The following is a 20,478-nucleotide window of genomic DNA, read 5'->3' on the forward strand; positions in this document are numbered from 1 at the left end:
AGGTCTGCATCAGAGTAGGATAATTTCTGATTAATCTATTGCATGGGATGAGGATGTGACATTGAGCAATACACCACCTGGTACTTGTTCCTGCTCAACCATGTTGACAAGTTCAAACAAAAACTTCTCAGTTAGACATCATGGATCTTTCCAGATACATCTCAATCTTTTAATAAGAATTTATTTGCATCTCTAAATCTGGCTCACGTGAAAACTACAATTTAAGAATGTGCCTGGTACTTTATGCGTCGGTGAAAGACAAATCCATCTGAAATCGAGTCAAATTTGCCTTAAACACAGACGAAAAATCTGGAAATGATAAAGTGTGTCAAATATAATAATGTGTAATTTCTGATTGCAAAACACAGAGTTGAACTATTTTATATTTGATTTATTTATGTTTTAAGCGTGGTCTCTTGTGGTTCCAGCTCTGCCAACACAAGCTTGAGCAATCTGTGCATTGCATAAGGAACTGTCAGTGAATTTTGTAATTCCCCAAAGGGCAGAGAGGGGAGAAAAGCTAGAAAGTTGTTTGAAATGAAAATCACCCTCCATCTAAGCACAAACCTAGACAGGGAAGTTTGGGTTCTTTCCATAAGCGATTTTAGGATTTGACCTTTAGTGTGCCCCGGCTCTTATTACCTAGCCGTCAGTGGCCCTAAGCCAGAACAATGGTTACACTGTGCCTAGTCCAGTTTTTAGCCCTTCCAGAATAAGACGACATTTTTGTCATAAGTACTCATGATCATCTACGATCTACAATCCACATGGATTGAAATGCAACACCTTGGCTTCGCCAGCATGTATCTCACAGATCAAGATGCCTGGACTCCTGAGCTGCACTCATTCCACCTGTCTTTGTGTCGTCATGCTGCTCATGTCTTTGTAGCAATGCTCAAAGGAGCCGCAAGCGAGGGAACAAATTGATGGACAGTTTCAGCCAACCAACGTGCCAATTGTCACTTGGCATTTGAGTCAAGGTTGGCTGGGTTTACTCACAACTGTCTGCGGTCAAAAGTTTAAAAACATAAACAACCCTTAATGGTAAAAAAAAAAAAAAAACGTGAAATGAATGAAATGCGTCCCTCTGTTGTTCGCGATCCAACTGTATTAGCTTGGAATCATGTGTTTGGGCTACAAATTAATTATGAAAACCTCCAGAGTGTGTAAAATTACAGAAGCATTTGCATGCTTAATTGGAAATGTTCACGTATGTCGCTCTGCTGTCGGAGAACCTTCATGCGTATTAAAAAATTAATTACAAACTACTTCTTGCTCGTGCTGAAAGGCAAACTGAAAGACAGACAAAAGCAAACTCTGCCTTCTCTAGCATGTGGGTTACACATTTCAACGAGGCTTTGGTGCCAAAACCTGACACAGGTTTTAGCTAAAGAACGCTCAGATAAACAACATGTGTCTGCCTCACATTGTTTATCCCAAGTGATTTCATATGGGGGTGTGAGTTAGCCACACACCCTACTGTAATGCCAGCACACAGCTCCGCAGCAGGCAAACATCTTTCTCTGCCAGTCAGAGGGAAGAAAAATACAGTCTCACACACACACAAAGCAAGCAGGGGGAGAGGGAAGACAAAGGAAGAGAGGGAGGGCTAGGGTGTGGAGGAAACATCATGGGGGAACGAAGGGGGAAATGAGCGGGAAAGCAGGGATGGAGAAAGCAAGATTGAATAGCGAGAGCCAAGGGAGGTGAAAACAGAAAGAAAGAAGGGAGGAGAGAAAGAAGGGTTGGAAAGCTCATGCAGTCATTTGATCAAGAGGAAACAACGTAAGGGGAGATGAAAAAAATAAAGTAATAAAAAGGAGAGCAGAAGGATTAGACAGTGAGACGAAAAACAAGTTCACTTGAATGAAAAGAGGAGCAGCTGGGGGTTTTCACGTTGCTTCAGAGAAAACCTGATCCCACATTTACATAATAATCCACAGCAGTTTTCTTTAGCCATACACGAATCAACAAATGGACATTATGGCCAAAGAAGACCAACATCCAACCAGTTGCAAAAAAAAAAAAAGTTTTAGATGATGCGAATACAACAGAGGAACCCACTTATGATCGGGACCTTAGCTTGCTTGGTTCTTAGCTTGATCTGCTGGTCAGAGACTCAGAAATCTTTTTTTTTTTTTTTTTCAGTCAGCAAATGCATCGTACCAAAGTGGTCAGGCAAACCACAACACTTCTGTGTGGACGGTGTTTTGTGGAAAGAAGACTGAAAGTTATTTTTGGGTATCGCTACTAGCAAGACTTTGATGAGTGCTGGGGATTTCATCATTAAACAGTTCTAGTCATCGTGCCCCTGGCTGGATGATAACCTGTAAATATGTTGGTGGTTTCTACAGAATGTGAGACAGTGAGAAAGAGCATGACTTACAGCAGATAACAGGATGGCTTAAAGGAGCATGGCAAAGTTGCTTGGCTTTAGCCTATTGAGGTTCAAATCCCGGTCCGTTAGGGAACATGCTACACTTAGAAATTTTGGCAGACTTTTGAAAATCTCAAAGATAAATTTAACTTAATAAATGTTTTAATAAATGTTTTCCAACCCTGGTCCTCAAGGCTCACTGCCCTCGATGTCTTAGGTGATTCCTTCTTTCAGCACACCAGAGTTAAAATGATGGAGATTAACAGGCTTTGCTGAACTGCAATCAACAGGTCAGTTAAAGCAGGGAAATGTCTAAAACATGCAGGGTAGTGTGCCTTGATGACCAGGGTTCGGAAACACTGAGCTAAAGTGCTAATTGCATTAACAGCTAATTCTCTTTTCCTTCATTTTGATGTTGCTTCTGCTACCACTTTCATTAATTAATGATCATTCATGGCAGGATGGCTAAAATAAAATTCAGTTATTTGTAGTTCTTAAAGAAGAAGCTCAGAGCTTTGCAAAACCTGCAATTGACATCTCAGATAGGCATAAGGCATGACTTTTAAAGGCGTTAAGGTATGTGTTGGTGAAGTTATGCTAATACAAACTACAACCGCCCAACCGTCTAACAAAGAGACGCCGAAGGAAGCAATCGTGTTTACACAGGAGTCGGTGGGAGGTCATGAATTATGCATGCCATATGGAGGACTGTGGCTATACACCATATGTATGTGTGCATGTTAGCAGTCCCCAAATCAAGGAAATGCTTTGTGTGTCCATCTTAGGGGAGCACTGTGACCCCACCCTCTTCCCTCCTATCCCGCATCAACCCCAACCAACCCAGGCTGTAAGTCTCAAATAGCTGTAAGAGAGAAAATAAAAGAAGGAGCCTTAAGAGAGATACAAAGGGAAAGAGATAGAGAGAAGCTGCTGGTAAACACATCCATTTTCAGCTCGTGGTGAGGTAATGCTGCCAAAGATACCACAATCGACTCACAAGTACACACTCAGGCACAAAAACACCAAGTTCTGCAGCTCCGCAGCCCTCGTGTTTGGCACAAGATCGTAGCCCCACCCCAACCCCTAAAGTGACTGCATACAGAGAGAGACAGGGAAAGAGAGGAGAGGGAGTGAGAGAGAGAAAAAGAGAGAGAGGGAAAGAGAGGAGAGGGAGTGAGAGAGAGAAAAAGAGAGAGAGGGAAAGAGAGTCCGGCTCACATGGGAGGGAAGTTGAGATTGTGGAACCAGAATCAAAACAATAACACCCTCGTCCGCAGATGCTTTACAGCTCATGTGACCAAATCCACCGATTGTTTACAGCAGGGACGAGAGTGAAGCTGGGGTGGGGAGAGCCGGAGGTGATGGAGTTTATAATCAGGACAAACTGCTGCTCCTTTGTGGATGTCACCAGTTCCCCCCCTTGACAGTGCAGCCACAGTGAGCGTCGGAGGGAACAACAGGAGATGGTCTGAACAACCACTCCATTTAGGAGAACAAGGGGGGCAATAATGCCAGCTGTTCTCTGAATTCCACTAAATGTTGCCCCTCTTACTACCACGTACACACAGACATTCATAGTCCACCGCAGAGCTAGAAATACCACTGGCTGTTTACCTACTGACATGCTGTTATGCAATGCAACAAGAGGCGTCCTAAAATAGTAAATATGAGGTAAAACTAAGCTTTGCTTTAATGGCTTGTGTGTACATCAATGATGCTGTTCTTGTCTGCAGAAATCTGTAGACTGCAGCTAACCCACAGGTGAGACTAGCGGTAAATGTCTTTGAAGAACAAAGGAGGGGGAATGACAAAGAGAAAGCGAGATGGTGTAAAAGAAAAAGGTGAAAGAATATTGCTTAAAACCTCAACAAAAGACACATGCAACGATTTAAGCATGCTTTTTGGAAGGTTGGTTATTTGGTGTGATTAGGCAGCAGAGCTCTTTAATTTAAATCTTTGCAAGACAGGAGCAAGATGGGTACTAGGTTTACTCGTATCAAGGTATGCCAATTTTTTCACACCATTAACCTACAATTTCAGGTCCATTTAAAAAGATGCCAAGGAAAGTACTGGAGTAACCTGAGTTTTTCCAAGCTGTACGAAGAATAGAGGAACTCAGTGCTGCCCCTTCCTCACTTGTTTCTTCCCACCCTTGCTTACAATTATTTCACTATTTTTAGTAATGACAGCCATGGTTTGAAAATATCCATGGGTGCACCCATTTAACTGATTGTTAACAAGTCATCCAGTCCAGTAGCAGCAATTTCCTAAAGTTAAATCCAAGTATTAGAATAAGGTGCAAATGGGAATTAAGTCACTTTGGTAGTTGATGATAGACTGGGTGTCGTGTGTACTTCAGAAACTGCTCATGTATTGGGATTTTGACACACTATCAAGTCTTTGGTTTACAGAGAACGGGACAATATCCAATAAGCAGCAGTTACATGTTGATGTCTGTGACCACAGGGGAATAGGTCGATTGGTTTGAGATGACGGAAAGACAACAGCTGCTTAAATAACCACTTGACAAGGGGATGCTGTACTCAATTTCTGAATGCTGTTCAGCCTAGAAGCTGGTCTACAACAGCAAAAGTCTACAGTGGGTTGCCACTCTGAGCTAAGCACTAGAAACTAAAGCTATGAGCCACACATGTTCATTACAGCATCAAATTGGAAAGATATTGCCTGGACTGATAAATCCCCATTTCAGGTGCAAAAATTCAGATTAGGGTTAGTGCTGACGGTAGAGGTGCAAAGAGAGAGGGAGGACACACTTAAGGGATCTAGTATCGATTTAAGTTTCAGTAAATGCCACACCCCACTTAAGAGTTTTGACAGACCATGTTTATTCTTTAAATCCATAGTGGCTACTGTTTCAGCAGAATAACGCTCCAACATCATAAAGCTTCAATCAACTAAAACCAGCTTTCCAAAGCTAATGATGTATTCAGTGTCCCCAGAGGTTTTCAGTCACCAAATGTCAATTCAACAAAGCAACTTTGGGATGTGATGGAATGGGATGTTTGCATCATGATATTGCAGCTTACCAATCAGCAGAAGCTGTTATGCTATTGTGCTAATATGGATCAAATTCACTTTGTTGTATCTATGCTATGACAAATTGAAATGGTCCCAAAGCTAAATGGATGTCCAAACTGGTACTAGCAAGAAACATCTAATAAAGTTACGATAAGTGGAAAGCTCCACTTCTCACTTTAATTTAGGGTATATTTTTTTAATTTGGAGCAATAATTGGGGCTATTCTGTAATAAGCAGAAGAAATTTTAATTTTAAAAAGTTAGATCTCGTTTTACATTTTGTCCAATTGCAGTGATATTTTAACCTTGATATTTTCACTCGTACTGGCTCATGTCTAATTGCAACTGTCGTGATCTTTTAATGAAAGTACAAAGAAAAACTAACGAAGTTATGGAGGGAGTGCTGGCATATGGACCCAAACTTCTGGGATGAACAGATGAATCAAATTATCTAAATGGAATTAGAGCCAGTACAAACTAATGTAATCTGATAACCTTTCCAGGCAAAGGTCTACTTTCAGAAAACATATCATACGCAAAAGCTCTAGTCTCTGTTTCTCCACATCAGTGAAGCGAAACCCAGCAGATGATGGATTAGTTTGGCTGTTCTTTTTCATTTACAATTCTGGTCTGTCGCCTACTTATAGCTTTGGATCTTCTTGGGAACACCAAAGACATTATTGGATTAAGAAGTGAAAGGATGTTCCACTGTCGTCCTCTTTGGAAACAATTTATGTAGAGCTCTTTAAACTCTTTAAATGTCAAGACAAACCAACTTTGTGAACTGTAGCTATGTCTCCTAATAGCAGATGGTCTTTTTTTTAATGTCAAAAACATTTCAGGAACAGGTTGACAATATGTGCATTCTTTTTGGTCGCACGAATGTGTGCCACACAGTGAAATTAAAGGATTCAGGGTTGCCATGTTTGCAAAAACAGATCCTTTTTGAGGGTGGAATTGCATGCACGAGTGCTAAACGCATTACAGCTTCTCCCACGGTGCAAGTATCGCTCCCACATCTGTTAGGCCAGAAGGTGCTTTCATACCACATATGGAAATTAAAGCGGTAGACATCATTGACGTGATTCATCGTGGAAGTTAAAATTACATGAAAGTACATGGCTAATGCTTCTAATTTGCTAAACATCTTAAGATGTTTTTGTTTTTCTTGACTTAAACCAGTGTAAGAATATGTGATTTTTATCCAGGAAATGGTCATTTATTCTTAAAATCTCACGCATAATTCAGTAAGGCTTTATTTGTGCAGCATTTTTTTTTATATATATAAACAGTGCTTCATAATGTTCATAATGTTAATCATCCCCAATAATTTGTTATAAATCCAGCCCTTCTGCAGGGGTAGCTATTAATTGGTTACATTTGAGAAGAATGTCACCATGTCTTTGCCCCAAGCCAAAGATTTGTCTAGTTTGGTAAACTAACACACATACTGAATATATAGAAGGTGTGGTATCATTATATTTGCAAACCTCAGGCTGTCAATTTCAGACCTCAGTCTGTGTTTTACAAGTATGCATACCATTTACTGACATTTTTTTTAAACAAGACAGACAAAATGTAAGCCTGAAAGACCACTTTGGAGTACTCCAGCAATAATTAATGTTGTCTGCTGATTTAATTGCCTACCTTAGAGCAGCATCTTAATTTATTATAAAACAGAAATCCGTTGAAGGATGCCGCTCCATCTCCTCATTAGTGCTTCTGTTTGGTCACAACGTGAGACACTTGACACGGCCATCAATCGGTACCACCTTGTACACGCCATAGACGACCATACTGCACACCCATCAATGAAATCAATTGGAGCTTTCCTCCTCATGCAGAACTCCGGGGCATCAGTCCATTAAACCAGGGTACTATAGATTAGTTCAACGCAACAGAAAACCAACTGACCCAACTCTCACATAAAACACAGGCCTCATGCATTTTTGATAAGTGTGAAAAAGCTGAACTTTAGAGACTAAAAATAATACTGTCCAGATGATTTGCATATTTATGCATTTGACAATGACAATTTATTTGGTTCATCTGCATATATATATATATTTTTTTACAACATTAAGATTTTTGTTCACAGCTTTAAACTGAATGATGGGTATTTTGAATGGCACCAGTTTCCCTTTAATATTCAGAGATATGCAGAAACATTTACCAGGGCGAGGAATTGGATGATTTTAAATACATCCCCCATATTGCTGATCAGTCAATCAAAAAACTAAAATAATCAGTAAACATGCCGTACCTAACCATCCAGATAGTCTAATTTATCTGTCATAAAACATGTTGATCAAGGAAATGTTGGAAGTCTCACAGTTGAGGTGCGACTCTACTAACGCTTCAGATAATAGACACATTGACTGTATTTTACAGTTCTACATAATAACCACAACACACCTATTATTTGCTGTGAAACACTAAAGTTGAAATTTAAAATGTGAACTCTATTCTATCATTTTTATATTCATTTTGAAACAATACAGTAATTTCCATCTAGCGTTAAAGTATTTTTGAATTTCAACATGAATGGCAGGAAATCAAAGTTCTTTCCTTTCAAAATTGCACACAGTAACTCTTAAATTTGAATGGATCTGGGGGAAAAAAAAACATTTTCTTTGTTAAAATTTTAATTTATCCAAGTGTTGGCAGGTCAGGGCTTCACAAAATCTAAGATTGTTGCATCTCTAATTTAGCAGATAAGTTCTGCCAGCAGTTAGGTTAAAGAAAATGAAATAAGGAAGAGACCAAATATCCATTACTTGCACATGCTAAGGTTCACGGCTTTAGAAAAAGATCACGGTGACATTGGCCACTGATCTGTGGATTAACCTCTCTGATTTACTTTAATAGATATTCAGGCTCTTTAATTAATTAAGTGCCATTTGCATATAGATTTAAACTCAGTCTACCAATAGAATAATTGCTGGTTCAAATCTTGGGGAGCCTGGAGAAGGAGACGAGGATCAGCACCATGTTGAACAACGAGAGGTTTGCCTTTGTTGAATCAGTGCGTCAGAAATCAAATGTTAATTTAATAGAAGGAAGGGAGATATCAATCTGTGCAAATTTCCTCTTGTATTTCAAAATTCAGATTAAAATTCAGATTCACTTACGTTTCCTCCTCATCACTATTTGACTGGACTGACAGGTTGAGATGAAACGGCTCCTTTTCCCAAAATTACAGCAGGAGAAAACAAACTCAGAGGTGAGTTATTTTGATCAGTTTTTAGTTTGAAAAAGATTTCATAAGAACTCCCGGCACCTTTAAAAATTGGCCAGATTACAGGACGGGATGGCAAAAACATATGGTTGTATCCCCTCTTTGTTTAAAAAAAAAAAAAAAAAGTGAGGGAGCACTTAGTAAACTGTTTAGGATCCTATAGATGAATTATTTCACTCAAAAAACAGTGAAAACGAAAAAGGTATGAGGCATTGCGTTGTGCAGTTGAGCAAAGCCACAACGGCAGTTATTACCAATCTAATTAAAGATTCAGATGTCATGCGAGATTTTTTAAATCACACAAGCCAGAGACTGGACCCAAAGTGGTCACCATGGCTGTTACAGGCTAATCCAAACTAAGTAGGAATCCATCTGACCCACCTTTCGTTTGTCTTTACAAGCTCTTTAGTCACAGCTGGTCATAGTTTAAAGTTTTACTTGCTACTTTCAAAACAAAAATGTATTTAAAAAGATTAGCAGCGCCTAAGATTTAAGAGAAAGAAATTGCACAGCCTTCACGCCACAATATAGTTTCATGTTTCTCAAGCAAGTTTTGCTGTTTGCTTGGATTTAAGAAAACATTACAATGAAAGGTCCTCAGAAAACACTGCCTCCTGAAGTCCCCATGACAAATTACATAACATTTGGAATGTAGGAAGCCATTATGGCTCCAAAGTAGGAACCCTCCATTACACAGGTTGAGCAATGCTTATTTCACAGCATATAACTGCAAGCACTATTTTTCGCTGCTATTTTTACAGTAAATGTGAATAACTAAGCTCATCAAACTATTTGACTCGGCATATGCCGAGTGAAAAAAAACAAAAAAACATCTACATTTGCTCCGACGAGAAAAGGCTGAAATTAGCGACACAGAGAATCAGTGGGAAACCGAGAGATCACAGGAGCTGTCGTCTCAGATGGTAGTCTCATGGTTTCTCAAATCTACTTGCATCCAAACCAGAAAGACTGTTTTCTTTGGCAACCGCTGAGACGCTCTCTCACTCTGTCCTTCACTTAACGCCGTTACTCACTCACTCACTCACTCACTCACCCGCTCTCCAGAGAATCAACTCTGCTCTCTTCTTTCACATGGACCTATTCACTCCTCCTTTCGTTTATTTCGAAACTCAGACCGCAAACGCCAACAGGGAGTTATACAAGCGGTCCAAAAGCTAGGAAATGGCCACAGAGACGAGCAAAACCACGAGCAGAACGAAAAACAAGCGGATTACTGGACAAGCCACTTTATCAAAAGATAAACAATAATTTGAAAGTCCCTCTAGGCTCCTGTTTTGTGATTGGCGTTCCTCCATGTCTGAGTTGGCTGCTGCACTGTACTCGGAGAGCGAAGCACATGGTTGGCTCGGCCCACTGAACTGGCTGATCTGAAAACACACTGATGAACAATAAAAACGAAGCTAACAAATTGTTTTGCAGTGGCATCAAATCTGGCTTTAAAGTCAAACTCCCGCCCGGTCCCACCAGACTCCATGTTTTTCACTTACGGCTATGAGAAAGCCATACTATGAGGCAAGTGGGATTATTTGACAAATAAAAAAATAAAATAAAAAAATCACAGAGAGGCCAAGGAACGGAGCCAAATGCGAGTAACTCAAGTTCATAATAGAAAGGGAGGCCTGGCTGCTGAGTCTGAGGATCTGGACCCTTAGAGCTGTTGTTTTGGTGTTTTGCAGTAATAAGCAAAGCATGCTCCTGATTTCCCCTTAACCAGTGCTGCAGTTCACTTCCCCTCACAGCAATTTGGCTCCAGAATGTTATTTATCAAAAGGCGAGCCATTCATTTCTACCAGTCTACCTCAACCAGCTCTCGCTAAATTGCTTCCTGCAAGGAAAAAACACACACACTCGCTCTTAGAGCAGGCCTATAGCAGCTGGCTCAGAGTACAAACCAAAACTGTAGACAAACATCTTTAATAGAGACACAACTGCTCAAAATTAAACTGTGTTAAGTTATAACCTGATGAAGCATTTTTTTTATTGTTCTAGGGACCAGAATGAGTTTTCTGATACTCTTGATCCTTCTTCAGATTACATCATGATATATGCCTTACTGCCTGGTAGATAAGCTTGTGATTTGGGAGGCTTTCAGGGTTTGTCCTTGTCTTAACTGCAGTTCTTCATAACTTTGTGGTCAGGAGAAACTCCTGCTTCCCTCCAGCATCAGGTCAGAACTGAAAATCTGTCGCAGGTGTGTGGAGGATGAGGGCCATGGATCTTAATCTTGAGGTAATAATACCGCAGTGTGCTGAAGAGGTCACTTTATGGACATCAATGAAAAAAAGCTCAGGTTGCAGTCCGCACAAACATGAGGCAACAATGAACTTTTTCAGTGTTCTTCAGTGTACAGGCATATTTCAGGAATTGGGCTAAAATGTATTTTAACTTAAGTCTGATTTTGTAGTGGCTTTGATTTAGCAGAATATGCTGATGAACTTTGAGTGTCTGGTTTTAAAGTCTCCAAGAAACGCAAAAAAAACATGTTAAAGGGGTGGTATTATGTATGTTCCTGGCACAGTGTCATTAGGGCATAATTAAGTTAATTTTATATATATAAGATTACTTAAAATAATTTTGACTTTGCAATTTGATGCCTTGAAATTATTCTCAGTCTCTTTAAGAAACTCCTGCTCTTTCCGACGCTCCGCCTTCAGCATGTCATCACAACAATGCCTCTGATTATGACATTTTCAACCATTCTTAGGAGTGTTGTGCTGAGAAGTAGCTGGTATGATGAGCTCTCCAAGGAGAAGCTTTATGGAAATAGACACTGCTTTGTGAGAGCCTGGGTTTAGGTGCCCCTGAATGGTTGCCAAGGGAGATGTAAGGATTTCTTAAAACATGCATGAAAGAATCAAAGCAACACTCCAGGTATGTTTTTGATGAGGGGATAACACTATAAAATGATGTAAAGCTCAAAAATGTTGATTCTACATAATACTCTCAACCCCCTTTAAGCCTACAGAGTAGAAATTTGACGTCTGTAAACAGAAAAAAAACAAGATGTTTCTGAACCTACATTTTTAACCCAAAAGCATGTTGGCGTTTCATATCTCCTTCTGTAATGATAATCCAATAACTGCTAAACAGCAACATCTATTTTTATGAGAAAAATGGGAACTTAGTTTTGAGACTTTGCCACACCAATAAGTTGCGACTTCTCTCCACATTTATAATGAGAATAGCTGTTGGTGTGGACTGATTGTGCCATAAGCCACGCTGAAATGCGTTTTTGTTGTTGGTCTCATTTTAATGACCAATGTTAGGGCTGTTCATAAAGTGCTTGTCTCTGGGAGGACAAGGAAAATGGCTTTTACTTGTTGAAGCTGTGAAATAATCAATACGCCATCTTACTTTGACTATGTGAGTAATCATAATATCACAGCCAATATGCAACGAGGGAATCATGGCTGGACAGGTGCACAAGTTCTGTCCAATCCATACAGGAGATTAAATTTAAAACCAGACTTATCCTCTAAATGGACAGCAAGGCAGGGCAAAAAAATCAATAAGCAAATATCAAATCTGGACCTTGGAAAGTAGTGATGAAGCTGCAGATGTTCCTGTTCTTTTCTGGAAGTTGTGATCAATCATAGTCCTCCAACACCAAGTAACCAGAGGGGATGTTCAATAACAGTGTTGAGCATTTAGATTGCAGAAAAGGGATTAGATTTTCCATTTAATAAAGGAGCGTTGCTTCCTCGTATGATGTTAACAGCCATCAATGTTTCAACGAATTAGCTTTGCTTGCAGACCCTATAGACAACCTAACAGATTCTATGTGCAGAAACGCAGTGAGTGAATGAATTAATGCAACATCACATCCTAATGGTTTACAGTTGTAAATGGTAATGTGGTACATATTACAACATGGGATCGGATGTTACATGTTGCAAATTTAAGACAGAAGACAAAAGAGATTGACATATTCATTTACAAATTTTAGATATACTCAATCAGATGAGAACATGTTGAGTATAATGAACCTCTAGTGTTTGCGTTGTGGAGGGAGGAAGACATTCAAGGGGGCAAAGGATGAAGTTTATATGGTCAGGTAAAGCTTACAGCATTCAGTGCATCTTGAAATCCCTTTAAAGTGCAGGGAACTCTCGGGACGATAATGTCTAGATAGTAAATATGTCTAGTTTTCACATTTTGTCACATCCATGTTTGCCATCTCTTCTTCTAACTACATGCTGGTACTGACGTGTCTCATAGTGATGGTGAAAATCTGAAAAGTGTGTTGTGCATTCAGTCTCACTTTCACTACAGTCCCAAAAAAGTTTATTTAGTTACATAATTTCATTATCTCTGAAAAGCATCTCTGTCCTTGTTGAAGGACAGCAAGGACCACCATGTTTCAAAGAGGATGGTACATCCAGAGTTTTGCTTGTAGATCAAAACATTTTTTTTAAAAAAAATCTCTTTTCCTTGTACTTGCTTTAGCACATAAACTCTCAAAGATTCATTTTGTGGTTTGTCGTTGTAAATGTGACAACATTTGACAAAGTTCAAAGGGTATGAATACGTTTTCAAGAATAGCTGCTGCTGTAAATTTGGCTTTGTGCAGCCCAGAATCTTTCAAGACAGGGCTATAATTTTGCTTTGGATAACTTTGGTTGGCAATTAATCATCTAAAGACGCTGACGCTACTTGTGTGAAAGAACATGTGGGATGGGATAAAATATGTAAGTGTAATGGCAGGAGAAATGGACACCTGCCAAATTAAATCAGACTCTGCGTGCTGCCAAAACGGCTTCAAGGATACGACGAGAAATGGAACGTCATCCAGCATAAACTGTGTCCTACTTGTCAGATGACATATCAGTGTCATAAACTCTCCATGAACTCTGCATTGGAACATGAGCCAAAGTCCCTCTGGGAGCCACGCAGACAGTCAGTTCCTCAGATTTGGTATGCGCTTGAACGCATTTATTCTCAGAGGGTCTTACCTGGCATGTGGGACGTCGATGCTGGACGAGACCACTTTGCGTTTCTGCTCTAGGAGGGACACGGATCGGGCGTCGGGATCCCGGCTAACTCGCTTCCCGTCCACAGGCCTCTGCTCTTCCACTGCCTCTGGGCTCCAGCAGCCGCTCTCCAACTTGTGACCATCTGAAACCCCGTTGCTGGAGCTCTGCTGTCAGGGGGGCGAACAGAGGAACAAGTCACTCCCTGCACCGAAACAAAAACATCTCGCCACAACTCCGAGGAAGGAATGTTGTAAACATGAGAAATGCACAGTTCAACGCCATTCGAAAATGAGTGGAGCAGCTTTGCAGCAGGTAGAGTAGTCCTAAATGTAACTTTGTAGTTGTATTTAATTGTATTACAAGAATATTACACAATTATGGGGAAGCTTTAGGATATAAAACAATGGGGGGGATTTTAAGCCAGAACCAGATGAAGAGGTAGGTTTTGGCTTTGTCTGAACTTGTAATCTAAATACTGACAATAATTCCATATTTACATTTCAAATGAAGGAGTGTGGTTTTAGAACAATTTCCAGGATCCTGAACCTTAAACGGCTGTTCCAAAACATATTGGAGAAACTTAAAAAAAAATGTGCAGTGGTCAGTTATAAACAAAGCTCTTTTTCCTGCAGACGTTTTGGCGTTTGGAAGTTTTCCTCAAAGAAAATGTCCTATTCAAAAAAGCTTTTTTCTTTTTTAAAAAAAATGGAAAGCAAAGTTAGATTATAAAGTATGAAAAAAAAAAATGAAACATTTCATTTAGGTCACGTCTAGAGGTATGTGCTTTTAAATATTTTACTATTCTTACATCACAAGGTTACGGTTTTCAATAAGTTCAACACAAAGCCAAAGAAGATGAAAACCGCAAACTCAAACTCTTAAATACTTAGAAAACTCTTAAATACTGGACATTATTCAATATATTCACTATATTTTTGTATGTCCTCCCACATACTGCTACAAATAATCTTATGTCAAAAAGGTCCAAGTACACAAAGAAAAACTTGGCACAATATATATAACTACAGCAAAAAAAAATGTAACAGTAAAGTCTCAAGTTTTATAAGACACATCCTTGGGTTTCCAGCAGCTTTACATGAACAGTAATGCAAAATAGGTTTAAGAAAAACAAATGTTCAAGGAGTCATGATAATAGAGTGTGACTGAGTAATAATGTTGATAAAATACAAAAGCGTATTAAAAGTTAAATTTCCTTTATTTGAAAGAATAAACAGACGCCAGCAATAGCACGCTAACTTAACGACAATTCATGTTATTAATGTAATCTATGTCATTTTTTAGAATGACTTTGGAAAATCGAACCAATTAATGTAGAAGCAGCTTTCAAGTAAACCGTTATTTTGAAGAATATCATGGATTTTTGCTGTTCTGCTTCTAATAGTAACAACACATGCAGTTCAAGCTGATATTTTTAATGGTTTGTAATCTGGTTAAATGTTAGAAGTATTTGGCCTCTAGTCATGCAGATTAACAGATTTGCTAGTGAAATAAGGTAAACTTAATAAGAATAGTTGTGGTTGTTTAGTCCCTATAATGGCTGTCCATGCTTAACATCACTGGAAATATGCAAGTGAGAGAAAGATGCAGTTCTGAGACCATAACTTGATCTAGAACTGAGACGCTTAACCACTGTTTCTTGTTAAAGAAGTATGTTTATCAGACATCTTTCAGCTTCATATTTAAATTTGTCATGCGACTTTAAATCATCGCAGTTTCAAAAAAAAACAAAAAACAAAAAAAAAACAGTCCCCACAAACTGGAACTGAAAACCACATAATAAAAATGATGAAGTTGGCTGAGAATAATGCCACCAAACAAGCTTCTTAAATATAATAATCACTGACAAAAAACAGCTGCATGAATTAACATGTCCTTTTGCACAGTGTAGTATTCTGTAGTAAACGTTACTCCTTCTTACGCTAACATCAGCATTTCTTCACAAAAGCAAAACAGAATACGCCACAATCTGTCATAAACATGCAAAATTCCAGACTTGCATCTAACCTCGTCTGACATTTATTTTTTTATGTCTTCCATCGCCGTCTGCATCTGTTTTATGTTAGCTCTGCAACATATACAGAAAGCCCAGTTTGACCTTTACATGTTGTGGTCGTGACAGTGACAGCTTTTTTAATAAAAGTAATTAGATCATGTCATACATTTTTACATTTGTGGGGAGGATTCAATACAGCCAAACCAAGATTATTCTACAGAAGCTCATTATGTTGTCAGAATCCCCTACTGGTATACATCTATTCCTCCTAATGGGGTGAAATTGACCCAGAAGTATCTCAGCAGGGGTCATGATATGAGCTGGGTGGATTCTCCGAACTATTAAGGAAGGAAGCTTTCATGCTTCCTCAATCTCTCCTAAAACACAAGGAACAGTGGACTTTCTTTTAGTTCTTTACAACAGTGTTTACAATGCCTTTCTTATGGTCTTTGTAATTGGAATTAGTTTAAATAAACAGAGCTGATTAGGAAAACTATAGACATGAAAAAAAGAAAGGATGCCATTCAATTCTTGGGGTAAATTAAATTTTTATATCTCTAAGGCTGAAAACTGGTAAATAGCAAATCTCTTCAAATCACAGACAACCTAAATAAATCCAAAATAAATCCTAATCAAAGTGGAAGGCACACTACCATATAGTATGGATATAGTGAATATAACAGCACATTATGGCTATTTATTGGAGTTTAAAGAATACCGTTTGTTTTGTTGACCTTATTCAACAGAAATATAAAGAATGTACATGATGCATCTTATTGGAAACGCAGAATAAGAATGGAGTCTAATTTAACTAAAAAGGTTCTCTAGAAATAGATCTGGTTGGGTCAGTTGTCATACCTACAGGGCAAACAGAGGTGTTGTTTGTGAGCATAATGTCTTTATCTTTCCCATCCAACCAGTAGATATGCAGCATTAGCTTGACTCAAGTTTTGAAAGCGAAACGAAATGTAATAAAGAACGATAACTTTGGATCAACATATAGAGATCAAGTGGCGTACCTTTGTAAATAACATTGAAGAGTTGTATTACTGTGGGAAAGTTAAACTCTCACGAGTAAAACACAGATTGATTGTGTTCAGAAAGGTGGGACTTTTATGACCCGGCTCGCTACAGTTAACTTCCCAGGTAGAGTGCCGGTCTAATAGGTCTCCAAGCTATTGCTTTCAGACCACATTTCTTCTTACCTCTGGACAAAGCCCTGACTCGCATTAAAGCTGGAGTCTTTGCTATTACTGATTTCTTCTTGGATAGCCATTATGTCCAGTGCTCTAGTTTGATTGTCCATTCTTAATGCCTCAATCTCTGAAATGTTTTAGCTGCATTCTTAGCTGCATTTTGCTCAGTTTCTATTAGGGCTGCACAGTCTTAGAAAATCTCACAGTGGTGATAATAATGGTAAAAAAAATAATATCTACATCAGTTGCAATATGTGTCTATTTTCTTCTCTCCTGTTATTTTCGTCTCTGCTTCTATCAGTCTGCGTGAGTATCTGTTGCCATGAGACTTTGACCGAAAGGTTAAATGTTACACTAATTTGTAAAATGTAAGTTCATAACACTTCGAATACATTAGCCAACACAGAACATTACAGTCCACGGTGGTCAGAGACTCATTGGAGAAGAATGGCATTTCTTTCACCATTTTCATTGAGTCTGATTCATTTCCAAACAAGATCAATGAGGAAAACTGAAAAAGAGACAAAATATCAATTTGGTATGGAGTATTTGAAAAACTGACTGAAGTAAGACACTTTTACTCACCAGAAGAACAACAATATTAATCACAGAAAAACTCAGAAAAACTCAATTTGTCCCATCACATGCTGCAGATGCATCCTTTGGAAGAAAAGTTTGTGATAAAAAACAAAAAAAAACAATCGTTGTTGCTTACATTGATGGAGAAATGTAAACGACAACAACAACAACAAAATCCCTGAATCTCAGAATGAATTCACACACCACCACACCTCTGTAGCTCTCCATCTTCCTGCCTGGAGGCCTGTTGAAACAATCAGAGTAAAGGCCAAAACATAAGCAGACTGACTCACACAGCTGACAATGGTGCATTGAGGAGTATTTCAGGTTCGTGTGTGTTCATGGGTAATCTGGATTGTTGCCGAAAAGATCAACTACATGACTAGACATGAATGAGACTTTTTAGGCAACAGATCATTTATCTAAAGACTAGAGTCTTTCACACAAAGCCAGTTTAGGTTGGACAACTTCTTTTGCCTTAATCAATGAAACAAAAATTTGAAAACTGGCTTTTTTTAAAATATCTTTTCAGACCTTCGTAAAAACAAAACAAAACAAAACAAAAAAATTCCGAGGGACAACAGTGACACAAAAGGTCAGAGCGGTGTGTGTTTGTGGACACAGAGATGTTTGTTTGTGGAGCTAACAGCATACAGAGATGTAAGGATATTAAATTCAGGTAACGCAGGTGATGTTTTTCCACACCGAAGATGGAAAATTTCACACCAAACTGTTAAAAATTGACTTGTTGACCCCCGCTTCTCTCAACACGTTTCGGATCACGCCATCATCTTTCGTAAGCAAGCCCTGTGATCTGAGCTTTACTATCAAGGCTCTGCTATTTTGTATCGGTGCCTATAGCCTGAAAGCTAGTTGAAGTGATGCTCGAGAGATGAATTTGCTCCTACAGTCGAATTTCTGTGAAGCACATAATACTGCACTCCTACAGTTTTTCTGGGTCCTCTTTGGAAATTCAAGCTACTGAGGTGACACATTTCAAATCATGATCAAAGTAAGACAGTCCTCCTCTTCCTTGCTCTCATGTTTCTCCAGCCCTCCTCTACAGCTTCTTTTGGACTTGATATCTTATTCAAGGTAAGACTGAGTCTAGCAGCAAAACAACCTAGTCAGCAACATATATATACTTATAAAAAAAGATTCAAATATCTGTGCTTCAAAGAAAGTTAAAGAAGCATCCAGAGGAACCGTGAAAGGCTGGCACTGGTGAGCATTTATTGTTTTTGTAGGTTGAGCTGTTTAAAAGTAAAATATTTATTTGTTGGAATTTACAAGGCAGTATGATTTTTCTTAAATGAATTTGTATTTTAGACATTCTTAGCAAATGCGTACTGGAGATTGTTTAATAAGTGTATTACAAACAACAGCTACTTGAACTTAAGGTGCAAGGCTGAGCACATTCAGAAAGTACAGTAAGTTTCTCACCTTATGACTCCAGTGAGAAATTTAAAAAGATTGTACTTTTTTTTTTTAGATCAGCCACATGCCTGTATTTATAACTGTCTTCAAGTGGATGACATTCAACACAACTGTCTGGGACAGTTTAGGCCTCCCCAGCAAGTTTGTCCCAAAATCAAGACCACAAGACGCTAAAAGAAATCTCTGAAAATCCTCAAACGTCATCATGGGGCTTACAGCAGGTTCTTGCTAATGTTTATATTAAAGTGCATGTCAATAAAATCTGGCCAGGCCAGCTCACCTTCATAGATAAAAATGAAAATCAGAAAAAGCTCTCTGTGATGGATTTAGCTCTACCCATCACCACGAAAACTACATCTAATATGCAAGTAATAACAGAGTTTTATCAGATAATTGTGATGCATAATAAATGTGAAAAAAAAATGTACTCATTCACACCCACATTTGTTCACACTGGTTTTCATCCTGATGTTGTTCAACCAACCAATTAAGACAGCCGGCGCTGGAATGCCTGGGACCTCAGCGTCAGAACAAAAGAGTCACTCAGCCTCTGTCAACAATCGTTGACTCCTGCGCTGGCGGACGCTTAACACAAAATCAAGCTGGTCTTTTTTTTTTTTTACTGAGCATCAAGAAAAATCGTTGTTGCTTGAGGTACAAAACATACTTTTGCAAGTAAACGAGTCAACAAGTGGCACCCAGTTTACCCACCAGCCCCCCTAAAAAAAAAAAAAAAAAAAAAAAAAAAAGAGGGGGCATTCATTTGCAGGACTGGGCTTGGTGCCAAGCATCCAGATTCTTTGGGGCATGCCACCCGTTGCCAACCTGAGGGTGCCTGCTTTATTGGCTGTGCAGCTGCTTCTGCTCAAACGAGGCTGCAAGCTCTCAAAAACAGGACCCAATCCAAGGTTTCGAGAAGTTTGGGGCTTAGGAATAACACACACCAGAGGGAAATTACAGCCATACCACACTCTGATGCACACCATAGGCAGCACGGAGCCACACATGGAGCTACACACACTGCACGGGCAGACTCCTCCTACTCCTCGCTTTATGGCTTGTTTTCGACCTCGGTGGGAATTGAGTCGTGCTGAAAGAGACTTGACCATTGTGCAGCCAGCCTCAGCTGCACTCTGCCTGCACTGGTGGCTGTAGCGCTGCAGCGCAACAGCTTTTGTTTCCACAAAACTGCAATGAAAATGAACAAAGTATGAATAAAAAAAAGAAAAGAAAAAAAAAACAAGGCAAACATCTGGCGATGTCTCCAAGGTTATATCAAGATCTTAAAAATAAGGGGTTTTGTAAAGAGTTAAGTTGGTAATGGATTTATAAGCGTTTGCAACAGAGGGTCTGGAATCTAAATGCTGCTACCGATAGTCAAAACTGTGAGGAAATAAAAGTGACCACAGGTTTCCTTTTTGCTGCAGAAATAGAATGCATGTTACTTCATTTGTGACACCAAAACCGGACATAAACAAACACGAGGAGGGAAAAAAAATTAAAGTCTGAGTGAAAAAAAAAAATAGCTGTTTACTCAGTCTCTCATTCCTCAGTACCTCCCTTACTGTAAGGACAGAATAACACAAGCTTGCCCCGTAACAGAAA

General features: G+C 39.1%; 1 protein-coding gene across 2 annotated transcripts in view; it reads right to left on the minus strand.

Annotated features, from left to right (window-relative positions):
* The window catches only part of znf704 (zinc finger protein 704), a 51,111-nt gene that overhangs the window by 28,409 nt on the left and 2,224 nt on the right, over nucleotides 1-20,478 (minus strand). Inside the window, exon 2 of one of the 2 annotated variants that reach the window (XM_007547757.2) lies at nucleotides 13,627-13,811. In XM_007547757.2, the coding sequence (XP_007547819.1) occupies nucleotides 13,627-13,811 (185 nt within the window). Of the gene's footprint in view, nucleotides 1-13,626; nucleotides 13,815-20,478 lie in introns of both variants that reach the window. The other variant, XM_007547756.2, reaches the window with a different exon arrangement.

This window comes from Poecilia formosa, unplaced genomic scaffold (assembly GCF_000485575.1).
Source record: "Poecilia formosa unplaced genomic scaffold, Poecilia_formosa-5.1.2 Scaffold21, whole genome shotgun sequence".
In the NCBI taxonomy this organism is placed as follows: domain Eukaryota; kingdom Metazoa; phylum Chordata; class Actinopteri; order Cyprinodontiformes; family Poeciliidae; genus Poecilia; species Poecilia formosa.